Source organism: Neolamprologus multifasciatus, chromosome 11 (genome assembly GCF_963576455.1).
Source record: "Neolamprologus multifasciatus chromosome 11, fNeoMul1.2, whole genome shotgun sequence".
NCBI lineage: Eukaryota > Metazoa > Chordata > Actinopteri > Cichliformes > Cichlidae > Neolamprologus > Neolamprologus multifasciatus.
In genome coordinates, this window is record NC_140449.1 from 35,219,705 (window position 1) to 35,236,025 (window position 16,321).

The following is a 16,321-nucleotide window of genomic DNA, read 5'->3' on the forward strand; positions in this document are numbered from 1 at the left end:
TCCCAAATCAGGGGCTGTGTCCCATTTCAGGGTCTGCACGCTTGAAGTACGCGCACTACGCGTACTACGTACGGTGCGTACTATAAGTACGAGAAGTGCGGAAGTGAGAGGCTTGTGAAATGGGACGGTATATCCTTCGTCGCGCTGTTCAGGTTGCCTAGCAACCATGATATTAACCGCGAGACACGTTACATACAGCTTTGTTTGACAGAAATGAAGGAGAAAATTGTTTTGTTGGCCATTCATTTTTGTCATGACATCACTTTGATTAGTTGAGTATCTGAGGCTGAGACCACAGGACAGTAAAACATGATTGTTGGGCTTCATTTCTATACTGGACAGTTATTTAAAATTAGTTAGTAAATAACAATTAGCTAATGTTGGTCACGAGACTAAAATCATCTCACTGTGGTAATGTAAATATAATATGGCCAATATTATAGCATTGTCAGATTATTATGATATATATATATATAACCAAGTTAACGCTGAAAGTCTGAACATCACTAATGTCACATAACTTTGCCAGTGTGTGAATGTGTGTGTGAATGGGTGGATGACTGGATATGTAAAGCGCTTTGGGGTCCTTAGGGACTAGTAAAGCGCTATATAAATACAGGCCATTTACCATTTACCATGTGCACTCTTAGACAGGATGTGTTAAAAAATTACACAAAAAATGTGTTGTTACACTATTAACACATTTTGTGTGAATTTTAACATAACATGTGTAAGAAAATGTGTAAACATTGAAAAAATGTGTAAAACGCTTAACATACTTGATGTGTTGCACAGTTTAACACATTTTGTGTGTTATTTTCAGAATCTAACAACAGGACCTAAAATTAGCAGCTCAGTAATTTGATGCTAGCCCTGTGTTTAGTGAAATAAATTGTAGATTAACAATGTATTATAACTATATTAACTGAATAAATAAAATGTTAAGTTATTGTTTGTTTTCCATAATCCTTTCCTCATTACTTTCAACAAATAAAACATTTTATAATGTAATGTGGACCAAGTTGTGTATGGTGTACTAAAATTCTGAAAGAGGATTAATTTTTTATTTCTCAATATGTGTGGCATACCAATTAATGGCCATGGCTATACTATAAGCAAAATATCCACAAAGAACAGGCTTAATTTTGACCGTAACATGTGACTACAATTGAAGCAAAAGTAGGAAATTAAATGAGTAAGAATACACATGCTGAAAATTTAAACAAAATCTGCCCAGCAACATGACATACCAGCGGCGGGAAGGGGGCGCTATCTTTCGCGCCTCTGAGATAAAGGAGGCAAAGATGGACGTTACGTCTCCTAGTATGTTGTCAGACCTTACAGTAAGTATCATTTACCAGTTTATCTTAATGTACTGAAAATATGCCGGGTTTCTGGAAGAATGTGAATTTATATAAAATATAGGAGTTATGTAGGAGTTTTGAGTTTAAGTTAATTACTGCTTAACTATACCTAGCTAACCTTAATGTAACAGTCTTGCTAACATATCCTACTCTTAATTTTATTATTAGTTCTTGGCTTTCGTGCCATACTTCATTAGAGTTAATGTGTTTTGGTAGTATTTTTATGTATTACTTTATTCATGTATTTATCTATTTACTTTATTTATGTATTAGAGTATTCAGAAATTGCTCTTAGAACCAGTGTGGTAGTTGGCTAGCGGCTCCGACAGGCATTTTGTTGTCTATGAGCAACGCCAGAGTCGGCACCTAACCGTAGCAGTGTTGTGTAAAATGACAATATTGTCGTTAGCTCTGAATAGAGCAAATGTAGTTATCACCGCGACCATTCGTTTACTAGCACAGAATAGGAATAAAGACTGAGTAACTTTAACATGAAATATACCTCATATTGACAGAGATAATTATTTTTTCAAGCAGTTAAAGCAGTTTTTGCATCTAGTATGATTAACTAAATTATGTGCACATTCTTTTTTAAGGCTTATTGCTGGAAACATGCTCTGATATAGTTTCTTTTTTATGCAGAACTTCTGAGGAAGTAATAGTCAGTGTTATTAAAAAAAAAACAAAAAAAACAACAGCAACTTGACCATGCAAATTATCTTACTTATTTAGTCATGTGTTTCATTTTTTCAGCACACATATGACAACTTAGAATCTGTCAAAGTCCTTGTAACCACTTTTATAGATGAGAAAGAAATTTGTAAAAAAAAAAAATTCTTATTGTCAGCAGTGCCACAGACATCATAGGTCAAAGCCAAGCTCAGCACATGGGCTGTGTGCTTGATAGGTTGCTAAAGTATAACACTGATTTCATGGAATACATGTTGACAGTGAGGTAGACATTAAGGACTTTAATAGATTCCATATCGTCCTGTCAGCCGGAGGGCCACCGATGGAAACCTCTCTTGGGGAGATTAGACAAAATCAGGTACACTTTGCATTTCTCCAGTTTCCTAAGTCATGAAATGTGTTTTAACAGTTATTAACTATTAGTCAGGATCAGATTTATTCACCAAGTAGCAACTAGAAGATAAAATCAATTTATTTATTATTCAGAATTTCTTTTAGTCATTGCGTTATAATCACGGTAATTAAGGTAATTCTGCTGCAGCTTTTTGAGTAAACTCGTGCTTCTATGCTCTGTGGAAATTTGCTGTCATAACTTTGAAGATTATTGCAGAGAGGTAAAGTGTCTGGTGTTGCCTTTACACAGTCTACCATTACCACAGAAGAACAAAGTCAACCCCTGAAGTCACTCAGGAAAGCCCCACAGATTCTTAAGGAGTATGAAACCTGTTGGTGCCATCGAGGAAGCTCCTTGTGAAGACTTGCATTGGGGATTTGGTGGAGAGGTGTGGTTAGTAAGTATAGCACTTTACTGTACTTTGTTAAAATTTTGCAATGAAAGTTTTCCTTTAAAAATGTTGAAGTGCACAGAAGTAAAAAAGTTTACCTTTGTTTTCCAGTTCTCCTCTTAGTGCAGAGAAGCTAACTGTAGCAAAAAGCATCATCACCACTTTTCCATCCCTGAGTGGCAGGACAGGGGGAAGGATTTGTAAGTAAATTTAGCATTTTAATAATGTAAATTCCACTACATACTGTAAACTGCACTTGTTCCCACTTCCTGTGTATCATTTAACCTTTATCTAATTATTTATTAGAGCCTTTTTTCTCAGTTAAAATTGCTCAGCTGTTACCCATATACCTCTGTCCTTTCTAACTAAGGAGCATTATTATGATCCAGTCTCTCATTGTGGATTCCTAGAGACTAAACTGCGCAACATTAGACGGAATCTCGACCAGGGGCAGAGACGTTATAAGAAGCGGAAAGTAACAGATGACTGTGGTGAAGACAAGAAGCTCAGGCGAGAGGATGGGAATACCAGCAGCACAGATGAGTGGGTCACCCAAGTTATTGCAGCCCTCAGCTGAGAACCTTCCAATTATCATGTCAGGCATGGAGGAAACATACACCAGTCTCAGAGCCTGGAATATTCGGAGAGTACCCACGGTTGTTGGACATGCCAAGTCTGGTAAGTTGCTTGCTTCCCTGGTAATGGTTTATGTACTCCTTCTCCACTCAGTTGTGTTTTGCATACAAAGTATGTAACAGGAGTCGATACATTTGGAGGTATGTTTATGAGCTCCTAGTGAATATTTTGAACGTTTTATAACTTCAGAGTTGGATCATTACTCACTGGGCACTGATTACAATGAGCATCACTTTTCACATGGTCCAAAATCTTAGTCGTACCACCAAATGACTATCTAATAGTAGGGACATCAAATGACAATGCAGAAAGTGCTGCTCGTGGAAGTGAAAACCCTACAAAAAATCACCTAAATCTGTATGAAACTCTGCTTTCAGCAGCACTATTTTCAGCAAAAAAGCTCTACAGGACAAACCGCAGACAGACAAAATAAGAAATTGTCTGCTAGAAAGTTGAACATCAGCTAAAAAGTCCTAATTTTTTCTCAGGGTCTGATGGGACCCAAATCATAGCTAAAATTAAGGAATAATGGATTGTATTCAAATACCACTCCAAGTAAATTGTTATGTTTCACTGTGTAGGTAAGCTTGATGTGGAATGGGTAACAGAAATGTGATACTGTAAAGTTTGATTTTAGCCATACAGCTACCAAATGGGCAGAATGTACTTTTGATTTAATGTATTTAATGCTTCATTTTAAACTTAAACACTTTTTTTCTTTCCATAAGCTGGACTTGGAGTTTGGCAATCTTACAGGAGGAAAGGTGGACCTCTTTTGCGAAAATGGGAAGCCAGTATCATTGCGAAGCTCAAATCAGTAGCTGCCCTGGAAACAAGAACCCCCCCCCCTTCCCGCCGTGTGTTAACACACCTACTCCCACCAGTTGGCGCCAGTCGTTGCAGCCTTAAATCAGCTATAACGCACTTGGTTGATTTTGCACTGGTATGTATTCAGTAAAGTTCTCACGGTATTTACCTGAGGAAAGCATTTGTCTACACCTCACGGAATACTTCTCTAAAAATCTATCTTTATCTTCCCCATCTCCAAGCCTGGAACAAGTATTGCATCGCTTTGCAGTGATCCTGAAGCATCATCCACAACACACCAACCCCAGCTGATATGCATCGGTGATCTAAAGAGGGCAACCAGGCAGTACATCATTGTTGCTAAGAATGACAGAGTAACCATTTCTCTGAATGGTGGCCTGACGTGTGCTTGGATAAGCTTTTCAAACTGTACTGGGTATGTAACTTGTCCTATCCAGCAACACTTGGCTCCGTCCTCACCTTCTTTGAGTTTGTCTATGAACTGCCGCTGTCCACCCAAAGGAAAACCAAAGTACTGGAGCTGATTGCACAGATTAAAGGATGCAAGTAAAATGTTCACCTGTCCAAAATGTAGAGAGTCTCTGTTCACAGAGGTGAGAAACCTCATTTGGCATCTTTGTCAAATACACTGCTTATCAGGACTGACCATTTTTATGCCTATGCAGTGGAAAGGTCAGACAATATGAACTGATTGGCTGAAATTTTTGATTTTCGTATTTAAACCCAAGGTACAGAATTGTATAACCTGGATGCTATATTCGCCAAAATGTATGTTTTTCTGTTCGCATGCAACTGCACATTTGTTAAATGTTGACATTTTGTTGAAGATGACAATTGTTACCTTTAAAAAATTTAATTCATGTATTGTCTGGATTATATCAGAACATTATATATATATATATATATTGGAAAAATTGAAAAATTTGATTATTTTAAATTTTTATTTTATGCCAAAAGGGTCAAAACCCTACAGTACTACAGAGAACCCCAACAATCAAATGATCCCCCTCTGAGCAAGCACGAGGCGACTGTGGGGAAGAAAAACTCCCTTTAAGAGGAAGAAACTTCCAACGGAACCGGGCTCAGAAGGGGCGGCCATCCGCTGCGGTGACATTATTCTGATATGACAACTCTTTGTCATATCAGAATAATATGAAAATGAAGCAGTTACAGCTTCTTTATCGAAATAAATCCTTACCCACACTTTTCATGTGATCCTTACCCACACTTTTCATGTGATTTCATGTGATGGAAATCAAAAAGGAGACGAGATGGCGTGAACTACAGTTGTTAAAATTTGGATTTGGTGCTAAAATTCTGCTTCAAGATGTTAAAAGAAGCAGGGTGGCGGGGAAAAGCCAGGATGGTAATTTCAATCATCTCTGGCTTTAGTGAACCACCTAAAGGGTTTTCCCAGAGTTTTTCCCAACGCTGAAAAAAACCTGGAAATTTTGGACTTTTTGGGAGGACTGGGGATGACTCCGAGGAGCATTCTTAGATGCTTTATCAGAGCCTCATCAAAAGACGCATCATCTGCCATCGCAGCCTTTAACACATTGTCTGGGGAGCCAAACTCCTTGATGAGGCATTTGGCCATTTTCTTGATGAACTTTTTCTTGTCATTCATCAGACTTGTGGCAGACTCTGTGCTGCTGAGTTCAGGCTGCATCACATCTCTCAGACGCTTCAGGACCGCGTCTACTTCTTTTGTAGTACATGCTGCCCTGGCAAAAAAGTGTTGAGTTGCAGGTTTTGATTTTCTGATGACTCTCATCATGAGGATAAGGGCGAGGTCACTGGAAATTTTCTCAGCATCAGAAGATGACACTGATACAGACCTCATCTCTGACATGTCAGAGGAATCCTTGAGTGAGCCTGAAACACTGGCAGAGCGTTTTTGGGGAGAAATGCTCCCAGACTTTGGTGTCTGATCAGGTTCCAGACAGCATTTTTCTGGGGTAATGCTCCCAGATTTTGCTGTCTGATCAGACACCTTATCGGGTGTCTGATCAGGTGCCAGACAGCATTTTTCTGGGGTAATGCTCCCAGATTTTGCTGTCTGATCAGACACCTTATCGGGTGTCTGATCAGGTGCCAGACAGCATTTTTCTGGGGTAATGCTCCCAGATTTTCGTGTCTGATCAGGTGCCTGAGAGCATTTTTCTGGGGTAATGCTCCCAGATTTTGTTGTTACAGGTAATGGAACAGATTCTCTTCCACTGCCATCTGAATCTGTGCTTTTTTCCTTTGTTGGCGTCCTTGTTCTTTTAATAATTTTCTGGATGTCTTCCACAACCACAGAAACCTTGTCCTCAATCAGTTGATCTTGGTTGTCGTTCTCCACCCAGAGTAAAAGCTTTTGCACAAACTTTTCTACTTCGTCTTCTACGAGCACATAGAGGACTTCGGCAGAAAAGGGACGCTGTGATCCATGTGCTGGTTGTGGAGTCCTGGAGATGACAGTGTCAGACAGGGATCTACCCATTACAGGTTCGGGGACTTGATACAGTCGATCCGTCATAAGTAGATCAAATATTTTTGCCGTTAACTCCACAGTAAAATCTCTGGTTGCCCCACTAGTTAATTTCTCATATAACCGATTAACGTCTGATCTAATCGCGTCAAAGTCGACGGGAGAGGAACGTATGTACCGGAGCAGTGTGTTTCGGCTGGAAACCATGCTTTTATCAGAGGGCACTGTGCCACCTTTGGGGAACTTGAAAATGTTTTTTAGACAAACAAAAAAATTTCTGTTTGTCGTTATTACTTTTCTCAGCTCTTTTGTCATTTTTTCAAATTGTTTTCTGGCAAACATGAAAAAGCGCTGTTTGCGTGCTTTGAGCCAGGAGTGAGAGGTGGATGGCAAACATCTGGAGAAGAAGTCTCTCAGCTTGTTGATAATTAATCCTGCATTAAAGGCAGGACACCTCTCACAGTGCTCTTCACTGCTTACATCCATGTTGCCAGTTATCTCATTTACGATGTCAGCTGCAAACGCTTCTACTGGGGTTGGAGCTCGGAAACTTTGGCTTCCTGCAGCTCGTTTTATTTCGTCCTTTTCTGTTAGATGTTGACTGTTAGAGTCGTCCACATCTTTATCTGTCATCTCTCCATCTGAGCGTGATGACAGGATCACAGAAATCTCTGTGATTGCTGATTGCACGGACATCTTTGAATCCGTACTTTCTGTACCGGAATCAGAGCCGCTCGACGCGCACCGGCAGCGCAGCTTACGCGCTACATGCCTTTTAAGGCACGAGGCAGCGTGGCAAACCATGCGGTGCAGCTTTTTAATGTTACTACATTTGCCGCTGACATAAACGGCGGGGTCTTGCGGGAGATCGGGGCTTTCTCTAATGAGTTTGACCGTTGAGCTGACCTTTTCGGAGATCTCTTCCTCGACCATCCGTGTCAGCTCGTCAGCGCTCTCATGTCGCTGTTCCGGGACGTTAAGAGCGCCGGCGATGGCGGCTGAGATGGAGACTCCGAGGGACGGGCTTATTTTCCCCGCACCTGAAGGCTCCGGATCCTCCTTCGTCATGCCACCCTGAATAACAGGAAGGGCATTTTTGAGGATTGTGCTGGAGGCGATCTGAATGATTTCACAAATCATATCAGCGAGCACCGCTCGGACGCCTGAGTCGCATGTGCCACCTTCTATCACGCTCCACTGAGCTCCAGAGAGCCTTTCGAAGCACCTGTTGATAGGTGGCACAATCTGGTCTTGTGTGACCACGACTGAATTATCATTTACACTGAGTGTTGACATGGTTGTATCGCACATTAGATTTTCTGGGTTTGAGAGAACCGCTGGATAATTTCCTTGTTTGGGAGAACGCCGACTGTTGAACATTTGCAAACAGATGAGCAGTAATGTTTCTGTGTGAGAGCCCCTATTTAAGGCTTTCCCTGCCTGTGACGTGGCTGTGACGATCGAAGCAGAAGCTAATTCCTTTGATCTGCCAGTGACGTCACACAGAACGCACGAGCACACGGATAGAAGCCGCACGTACTACGTACGGTGCGTACTGTAAGTATGAGAAGTGCGGAAGTGAGAGGCTTGTGAAATGGGACGGTCTAGCCATCGTTGCGCTGTTCAGGTTGCCTAGCAACCATGATACTAACCGCGAGAAACGTTACATACAGCTTTGTGTGACAGAAATGAAGGAGAAAAATGTTTTGTTGGTCATTCATTTTTGTCATGACATCACTGTGATTAGTTGAGTATCTGAGGCTGAGACCACAGGACTGTAAAACATGATTGTTGGGCTTCATTTCTGTACTGGACAGTTATTTAAAATTAGTTAGTAAATAACAATTAGCAAATGTTGGTCACGAGACTAAAATCATCTCACTGTGGTAATGTAAATATAATATGGCCAATATTATAGTATTGTCAGATTATTATGATATATATACACTGTAAAAAAGAAAAAGTTGAGAAAACTTAAAATTTCAAGGCAACATGATGCAAGAGATTTGAGTTTTCTCAACTTTTGCAACTGTTGTTGACTTAACTAAGATTTACAAGTTCTGCCAACTTGGTTCTTCTTGTTCACCTAATTAGGATAATCCTGGAAGTCTAACGAAGAAATTCTGGTTTCAATGCCATGTTTTTCTGCCTTCACCAAACAAGGATATTCTTGTTGAGTAATCATACAATTCTTATTCCAGTGAGTTGAAATATAATATAATATAATATAAACAAAGAAAAATGTATGCTGTGATTATACTTGAAAGAACACTCAATAAATAGATATAGAATAAAACAAAGCACAATTCAATGTTATCTAAAAGCTTATTTATTTTGTTCAACAGTGCTTTCAGTACATTTCAGAATGTCATGGGCAGTAGGGTGAATTTCTGTTAAAAAAAAAAAGAAAGAAAAAGAAATAACAAACAAAAACGTGTTGCCAGTTTCTTTTGTGTGCTTTGAGCACCCCAGCAGAGACGTTAAAATTCCAGAGTCCAGAACCAAAAAAGAAAAGTGTCCAGCAACTTAATAATTCACGCACACACCCTGACCGTCTTGTGAAAGCTGAACATAACTATTGCACCTTAAATAGGGTAATTCCACAAACGATTGCCTATGTACCCAGACATTGACATTTTACATGGGCTTACTATGATGAACTATGGAAGTTAAAAGTTATTAGAAATGTTACCATCAATGAAGAGGAAACTAACAGGTAAAACACCAGTTCTATGCTTCATGTGAAGTGGAAAACACTTTAACAAATCTTTTAAAATACTACAAGACAAATTTTCACCATATATTCTCAACAATACAGATTCATCTGACTAAAACTAACATTTCGAATAATGATTTATCCACGTCACCTTCATATTGTCCGACCAGGTCAAAATAAGATGGCCTCAATTGCTTTAAAGGTGTAACTCATCTGCTTTGGATAATCAATGTTGAGGGCATACAGAAGGCCAAAGAGGTATGCCAAGGCAGTAGAGAGATCTGGAATGTTATGTAGCACGATGTCCCCTTCCAACACAGCTGCATGTTCTCGCACAGACGTATCGGCATCGTCATCTTGTAGGATGGTGAGGATGGCAACTGATGCACCGTTCAACACTGGTTCCAAAATGTCAGTGCCCTGAAGAAAAGTAAAATATGAATTATTGAAAGCCAAGAAAAACTAAAGACAAAACAAATTTCTAAAGATTTTAACTTTAACCTCTATACCATGCTGGTCGTTTGACTCATAGAGGTTTTAAGAACAAAAAGCTTATTTTCCTTTAATTAATGCCACCTTGTGAGTTTTGTACAAACATATTTTCTGCTATGGAACACCCACTAACAATGCCCAGCTGCTGCTCAGCAGAAAAAACAGGAGTGAGAGTTATGACAACTGCAATCCCCACTATAAAATTATCTGGACTGCACTGAGGAAGTGTACATTTCCATTTTGGATTAACTCATCCTTTAAAAACATCTCATAGCAATTAGTTTTACTTGCATTACTTTTTTCTACTTACTAAGCACTTCAGGAAAACCTCTGTTGCATCCTCTCTGAGGAAAATGGGCAGGCCTCTCAGTGCCGGTGGGACACAATGTCAGATGCCTAAAAAGTATTCAGTGGAAAACAAGAATTTCAATTAGTGTAGTAACATGGTGTACTATACACAATGCAAAATCAGAACTCTCATAGTAATGAAAATAAAGCACAGGTCAGACCCAGCAACACGCAAAACTTACAGAAAAACCCAATAACAACAACAACAACATTGTTGCGGCTCCTCCAACCTATGGCCGCGGCAGGCTAAACATGAGGACACAGATGAACACATAAAATACACTTCAGTACCATTTGCTCCTTTTATTCCACATGCAACTGTCCAATATACCAATCAGTGCCTGGGATTAACCATTAGACAAATGCACAGACTGCACAAACAAATAACTGCAACACACCAATAACTGCACTAACTACTATGCCAAATTACAACTTGGTCCATGGCATCAAATTAGTGCACAAATATACAAAACTAGTGATGTGTCCTGTGTGTCGAAGCGTCGAATCGTGTGTCGGGTAATCTCGGGGGCGTGTCTGTGAAGCGCGTATCGAGGCTTGCTTTGATTACGTATGCAGTGACGTTCGAGGCCTCGCGGGCAGTCCGTACCACGTGACTGATTCAGGGACTGGTTCGCCGGTTCGCGCCAGATTCGAAATAAAATGGACAGAAAAACACAGCTGATTTCCCATCACACTGTGTTATGGAATTGGATTACGTACGTGTTACATAGTTACTTGAGCATTTCCTTAATCGATGGAACCAGGAAGGAAGAGATTTTTTATTTTATTTTATCTCTCCTAATAAAGTATGCACACAGTAATAAATATCACAAATGATAAGCACCATAATATAAATAAACAACACTACAGATCCTATAATCTGATTTCTGTCTTTTAGTTTATTAAAAAGTGAAGCGCCAAATACTAGTTTGTGTCATTATCCAGATGTACATAAGCATGATTACACAGGTACTAGCGGGTTTTGATTATCGATTAAAATCTATTCTAGCTTGGATAACGTGATATCGATTCATTAAAATTCTGAATCGATTTTTGATATAAATATTACTACATTTCAACCACCACCAAACAGCTAAAACAGTAAATGAGAGCAGGTACACCAATTCTGCACAAAGACGTGCAGACGTACAAAAACACAAAGCGCTGACGCGTCAGATTCAGTGAAATGTCGCCTTTCTCACCAGACAGCACGGACACGGTCGGGGCTGAAAGCCGACAGCTCACTGATTCTAATCTAAGACATCTGCTGTGATGCTTACACATTAGATAAAGTCTCGAAAGTGTCAGCTTTCTTTTTATAGTTATAAAAATATGCAAATGTACTGATCTATGATCTGAATTATACTATTGACTGACTGTCTGAGGCTAACAGTTACACAAACATACCAAAACTCTGTCCTGATAGTTTCCACTTTCTCTTTTGTATCACACATACTGAGACAATATTCGGGATAAATAACCAAGAAAACAATTTATTTATTCAGTTTAGAGGTTTACACATCATTATAATCACAGAGCCCGCTTAACTTGAATTGTCCACTTGATGGCGCAGTAGAGCAAATGAATCATCACAATGCTTCGAACCATGAGTTGACCAATTGGGTGGAAAGCTTCAGTTCATCATGAGGCTTCATCTCACCATCACTATACAAAACCATCAAGTTCCAGTTAAAATACATCAAAATCATTCAAGCTGCGGTCAACAGAAAGTTTTGCCTCATGCTCACCCTACCTTTCTGCTCATCAACATCAGGTGCTGTGAACAGGTGAGTGCAACCACATTTAACATCTACCACACCCATGAGACACGCCCCACACCCGTGCACCAATACAGTGAGTCCATTTAAACCAACCCACATAGTCAAAAAGGAACAACTTATATGGCTCCTACAATCATGTTAACAATTTTACTTTCTATTTACAAATTAAATAGAAATACTGACAAATAAGAACAAAGCAATGACTGATGACATTATTTTTTACTGACATGTCCACTGATGTGTTTTGTTTGAAGCCAACATCTTTTTCAGTTTCTGTTAAGAGAAAAGTATACTCTCTTCTAAAAATGTCAGATAAAGAAGCACTTCACTCACCTGTTCATCAAGTTTATCCAGGTCTTCCATCTCCTCACAAAGAGCTCCCTTCTTAGACCGGTACAGTTTCAGCAGGCCAGGCACAAATTTGTCAAGGGATGCATTGAAGGTCCCCAGGAGGTCTTTGCTTGTGATCCCATGAAATTTTTCAGATATCTAAACAAGACATTCACCAAAATATTGTCATTTATTCAGCACAGAAAATTCCTGGGTAGCGGTCTTGGACAGTCTGCACCATGTTATATGCCTGACTGTGTTATCAACAGCAAAACCTACTTCAAAAATCTCTCATGAATACGTATTTTGCACAGGAATAGAAATACCCTCCACAAAACCCAGTATCAATATGCAAATACATATTATGTTCTAAGTTGCACCAAAATCTGTGACCAATCAGATTCTGTGACCTGCCTTGGTATTCTTTCCCTAACCATCTCAGTCTATAGAAGTCCTATTTCTAGCACTAAAAGAAAACAAAAAAAAAACATGCTAAGTCAAAATTATGAGATTGCCTTTCTGTTTCACAATTTCGATTTAGCATGGGGACTCTTTTCTTGAAAGAAATTTCTTTATACATTTTCTGTGTAAAGAGAAGTTCAGGGTAAGGATTTCAATGTAACACTGGCAAGGGTCTTGACTGGAATAGTAGCACAATATAATAAAGTTGGCCAATGCATTGCCCCAGCAAATACTGTACTACTTCAATATAGTCAATCTAGTATAAATCATGCCCAATTTGAATAATAATTAAATTATAAATAAATTAGGACAGTCTTACCTCCACAGAGTAAAACAGCCCAGGTCATCTCTCCTGGACACACACACTGGACACCATAGGCTGACACTCTCTCGACCTCTCTCCGCCTGAGAGAAAATGTTTGCAATAATGAAACATTTCAATATAATGTAGAAAAAAACGAGTTACGGATCGGACTCCCTGATCCTTACTGCGCATGTGCAAAGTCGGACCGTACAGATCGCGTCTACCCCTTGAATTGTACATAAAATCAATTATCCACCAACAAAAAGGCTCTCAAAACAATACAATACTTTCCACAGCTTTGAAGGATGGGTCAGGTGTATCCTTCGAGGCCCACCCTATGCCAGAATTCATAGCGCAGCGCAGCCGATTCTAGTTTCCAACAATGGCGACAGCCACTTAGTTTTAATATTACTCTTATTACCTTTTTCGGGTCACAAAGTAAACTTTTAAGATATTTTCAGGCGAGAATGTAGCTGTGTAAATTTCAAATATCTGCTCAGTTTAATAAGACAACACATATTTGCAAAAATGCTTCTACGTTTTCGGAGACGTCTGTTACCACCGGCTTCGATAGCTAGCTGGCATATCATCCCCCCGCGGTCCTTCGCTAGCTTAAACATGATATATAAGTCACTTAGATAACTTAGATATGTTATTGTTTGGCTTTTTTTCCAGTGTTTTACTCATTCCACCTTCCTGGGTCCTGAGGAGGATGCAGTCTAGGCGCTTGTAGAAAATCCTAATAATAGATCTCGTTAGCTTACCTGCTGGGCAAATAGTCGGCAGCTTGTCCTGTCCGAAAAATGGTCAAAAAATACAGTCCAACTTCAGACCAGGTAAAATCCGTAATGGTCGAAAAATTGTAATTTCCATCCAAATTTGGCCACGTTTCTTCAAATTTTCTTAGCAGGTTTTCAGTCCAGAACACATTGAAAAACCACTATCACACAGCTCAGGTCTGCTCAGTAGTGATGTGCAGATCGATCATGAAATATCGATTCCTCCGATACCAATCATTTATGTTCTAGAATCGATTCTCACATTAAAATATCGATATTTTAGTAATTTAGGGTAAATTTGTAGTTTATCATTAACACAAACACAGTGGAAAGAAACTATAACATTCGGATTGTCTACATTCAAAGGAACTACTTCCTCTTCCACCTTTCATAGTCATGTGCGAAATACGGCTGTATAAATGTCTCGCAGCCCCTTGGCGTGCGCACTCACAACAATGGCTGAGCTTAATTGTGTATTTTACCTCCACAAACAGCTGAGATGTGGTTTGCAATACATGTTGTGTATTGGCTGTTGGGGGGGGGGGGGGGGGGGTTGATAAATACATTTTAGAGGGTTTATTTATCGGATAAAATACGTTAAATGTCACCGTTATCATTAGCCGGTCCGGAAACAGCAGGGGTGTCCAAATTCAGAGGCTGCTTCCACCTGAGGACCCGGCCTTCACGGTCTAAAGAAAGCCGGTCAGTACGTCACGAGCTCCCTCGGTGGAGTGAAACTCAGCCGTCTGCTCCTTGCTCTCTAAAATATAACCGGGCGCTGGCGTAAACTCTTGACCGTCTCACACTTTGTTTAATTAGTTTTCTGTTTGACGTTTATTCAGCTGTGTGAAAACCCCGGAGGAACCCTCCCGAGGGATTAATAAAATTACATTTAATTTAATCTAATCTAATAACTTTAATCTCAGCCAAACCGATTTACTCACGAACAAATAAAACACTGAAAAAGCCAAACAATAACATTTTTAGGTTATCAAAGTGACTTATATATCATGTTTAACCCGAGTAGTGAAAGACCGAGGGGGTTTGAAGACGATGTGTCGATCGGCTCACATATTTGAAGTTTACACAGCTACATTCTCACCTGAAATTATGTTAAACTTTTTTTTTTTTGCGACCCAGAAAGAGAAATAAGAGTGATATTAAAACTAAGTAGCTGCCGCCATTGTTGGAAACTGGAATTGGCTGGGCTGCGCTATGAATTCTGCCATATGGTTTTTCAATTTTGTTGTCCAGGTGGAAATTCGGGAGAATGGTGGCTCCGGGATTCTCCCGGAAAAATCGGGAGGGTTGGCATGTATGGTTGTGGCAACATCACTAACCTTGTCAAACACCTCAGAGTAAATCATATCACAGAATATGATGAGCATATGTTGAGACGAACTGAAGAGGAGGACAGGGACAGGTGCTGCTAGGGCGAGACAGACGTCTCTCACTGAGTCCTTAAGTGCTGCAGGCAGGAAAGGTGTTCAAATAGTGCACAACTTCAGTTTTTTTATTTCTATATGATGAACTCTGCATTATTAAGTGATAAGAACAAGAAATCCGATGTCCTGTAATCATTAGGACGCTATAAATAAAAATAAGTTTTTGTAAAAAAGTATCAGTATCAGATCAGTATCATCGATACCACCCTGAATATTACTTGGTATCGGATCGGTAAGGAAATCAGTGGTATCGCACATCACTACTGCTCAGGCTCGTTTGGTCCAGTTCAAACTTGGCACAGACCACGTGTGCCAGTCATCTACGGGGTTTCCCACAGGTTCCCAACTTGACTCAAAAAATCTACTCAAAAGTTGATCATCTTTGTTATGCTCTCTAGAAAATCTTAGTTAGGACAACAATGGAAGAAATTTGGGGAAAGTTGGGCAGACGAGCTTTTTTAGGTTGTAAATGGAAAGTTTTGTTTCTAAGTCAGTTTAATTTGAAAACTTTAATCAAATCAACAATTACTAGTTATCGTTTTTACAGTGTGTATATATATATATATATATATATATATATATATATAACCAAGTTAACGCTGAAAGTCTGAACATCACTAATATCACATAACTTTGCCGACATGTGGCCAATAGTAATGTTTTAATGTTCTTCGTTATTAAACATTCGCACATAAATAAGTGACGTCATATTCAGTACTTACCTTTGACAGTTCGGCGTTTCAAATTTTAACATTTTTATTTCCTTGAAATCAGTTTGTCTTCATGTAAATGTCTTTATGTGCATTCATTCAAGTGGCTCCAAAGTGTTTCCTTCAAACACTTGACAAGAAAAATGTGATATTTAACGATATGCTAAGACTAAGACAC

At 39.5% G+C, this 16,321-nt stretch overlaps 1 protein-coding gene, 1 long non-coding RNA gene and 1 pseudogene across 4 annotated transcripts; 1 reads left to right on the top strand and 2 right to left on the bottom strand.

Annotated features, from left to right (window-relative positions):
• The first annotated feature begins 218 nt into the window (after positions 1–218).
• On the top strand, positions 219–5,860 carry LOC146509178 (uncharacterized; annotated as a pseudogene). The gene is made up of 7 exons (XR_014876689.1): positions 219–1,343; positions 2,363–2,412; positions 2,698–2,845; positions 2,951–3,039; positions 3,210–3,517; positions 4,204–4,418; positions 4,525–5,860. The product of XR_014876689.1 is annotated as an uncharacterized LOC146509178 (transcript).
• LOC146509179 (uncharacterized) lies at positions 5,561–8,292 on the bottom strand. The gene is made up of 2 exons (XM_085176362.1): positions 6,395–8,292; positions 5,561–6,238 (listed from the first exon to the last, which is right to left on the bottom strand). Exons 1-2 carry the CDS (start codon positions 8,154–8,156, stop codon positions 5,676–5,678), a joined length of 2,325 nt encoding a protein of 774 aa, XP_085032488.1. The 5' UTR covers positions 8,157–8,292; the 3' UTR covers positions 5,561–5,675.
• Positions 8,293–9,089: 797 nt separating this feature from the next.
• LOC146509180 (uncharacterized) lies at positions 9,090–14,476 on the bottom strand. 2 transcript variants are annotated; one of them, XR_014876691.1, is made up of 5 exons: positions 13,974–14,476; positions 13,225–13,310; positions 12,447–12,602; positions 10,295–10,380; positions 9,090–9,912 (listed from the first exon to the last, which is right to left on the bottom strand). It is a non-coding gene; the product is annotated as an uncharacterized LOC146509180 (long non-coding RNA). The 2 variants fall into 2 exon arrangements; XR_014876690.1 differs by lacking the exon at positions 13,974–14,476 and having other exon boundaries at positions 13,225–13,946.
• Positions 14,477–16,321: the final 1,845 nt, after the last annotated feature.

Coding starts and splice junctions, on each gene's coding strand:
- LOC146509179 (XM_085176362.1), bottom strand. CDS start 8,156: ATGTTCAACAGTCGGCGTTCTCCCAAACAAGGAAATTATCCAGCGGTT. Junction 6,239..6,394: donor AGAAAAATGCTGTCTGGCAC/CTGATCAGACAC, acceptor GCTGTCTGGAAC/CTGATCAGACACCAAAGTCT.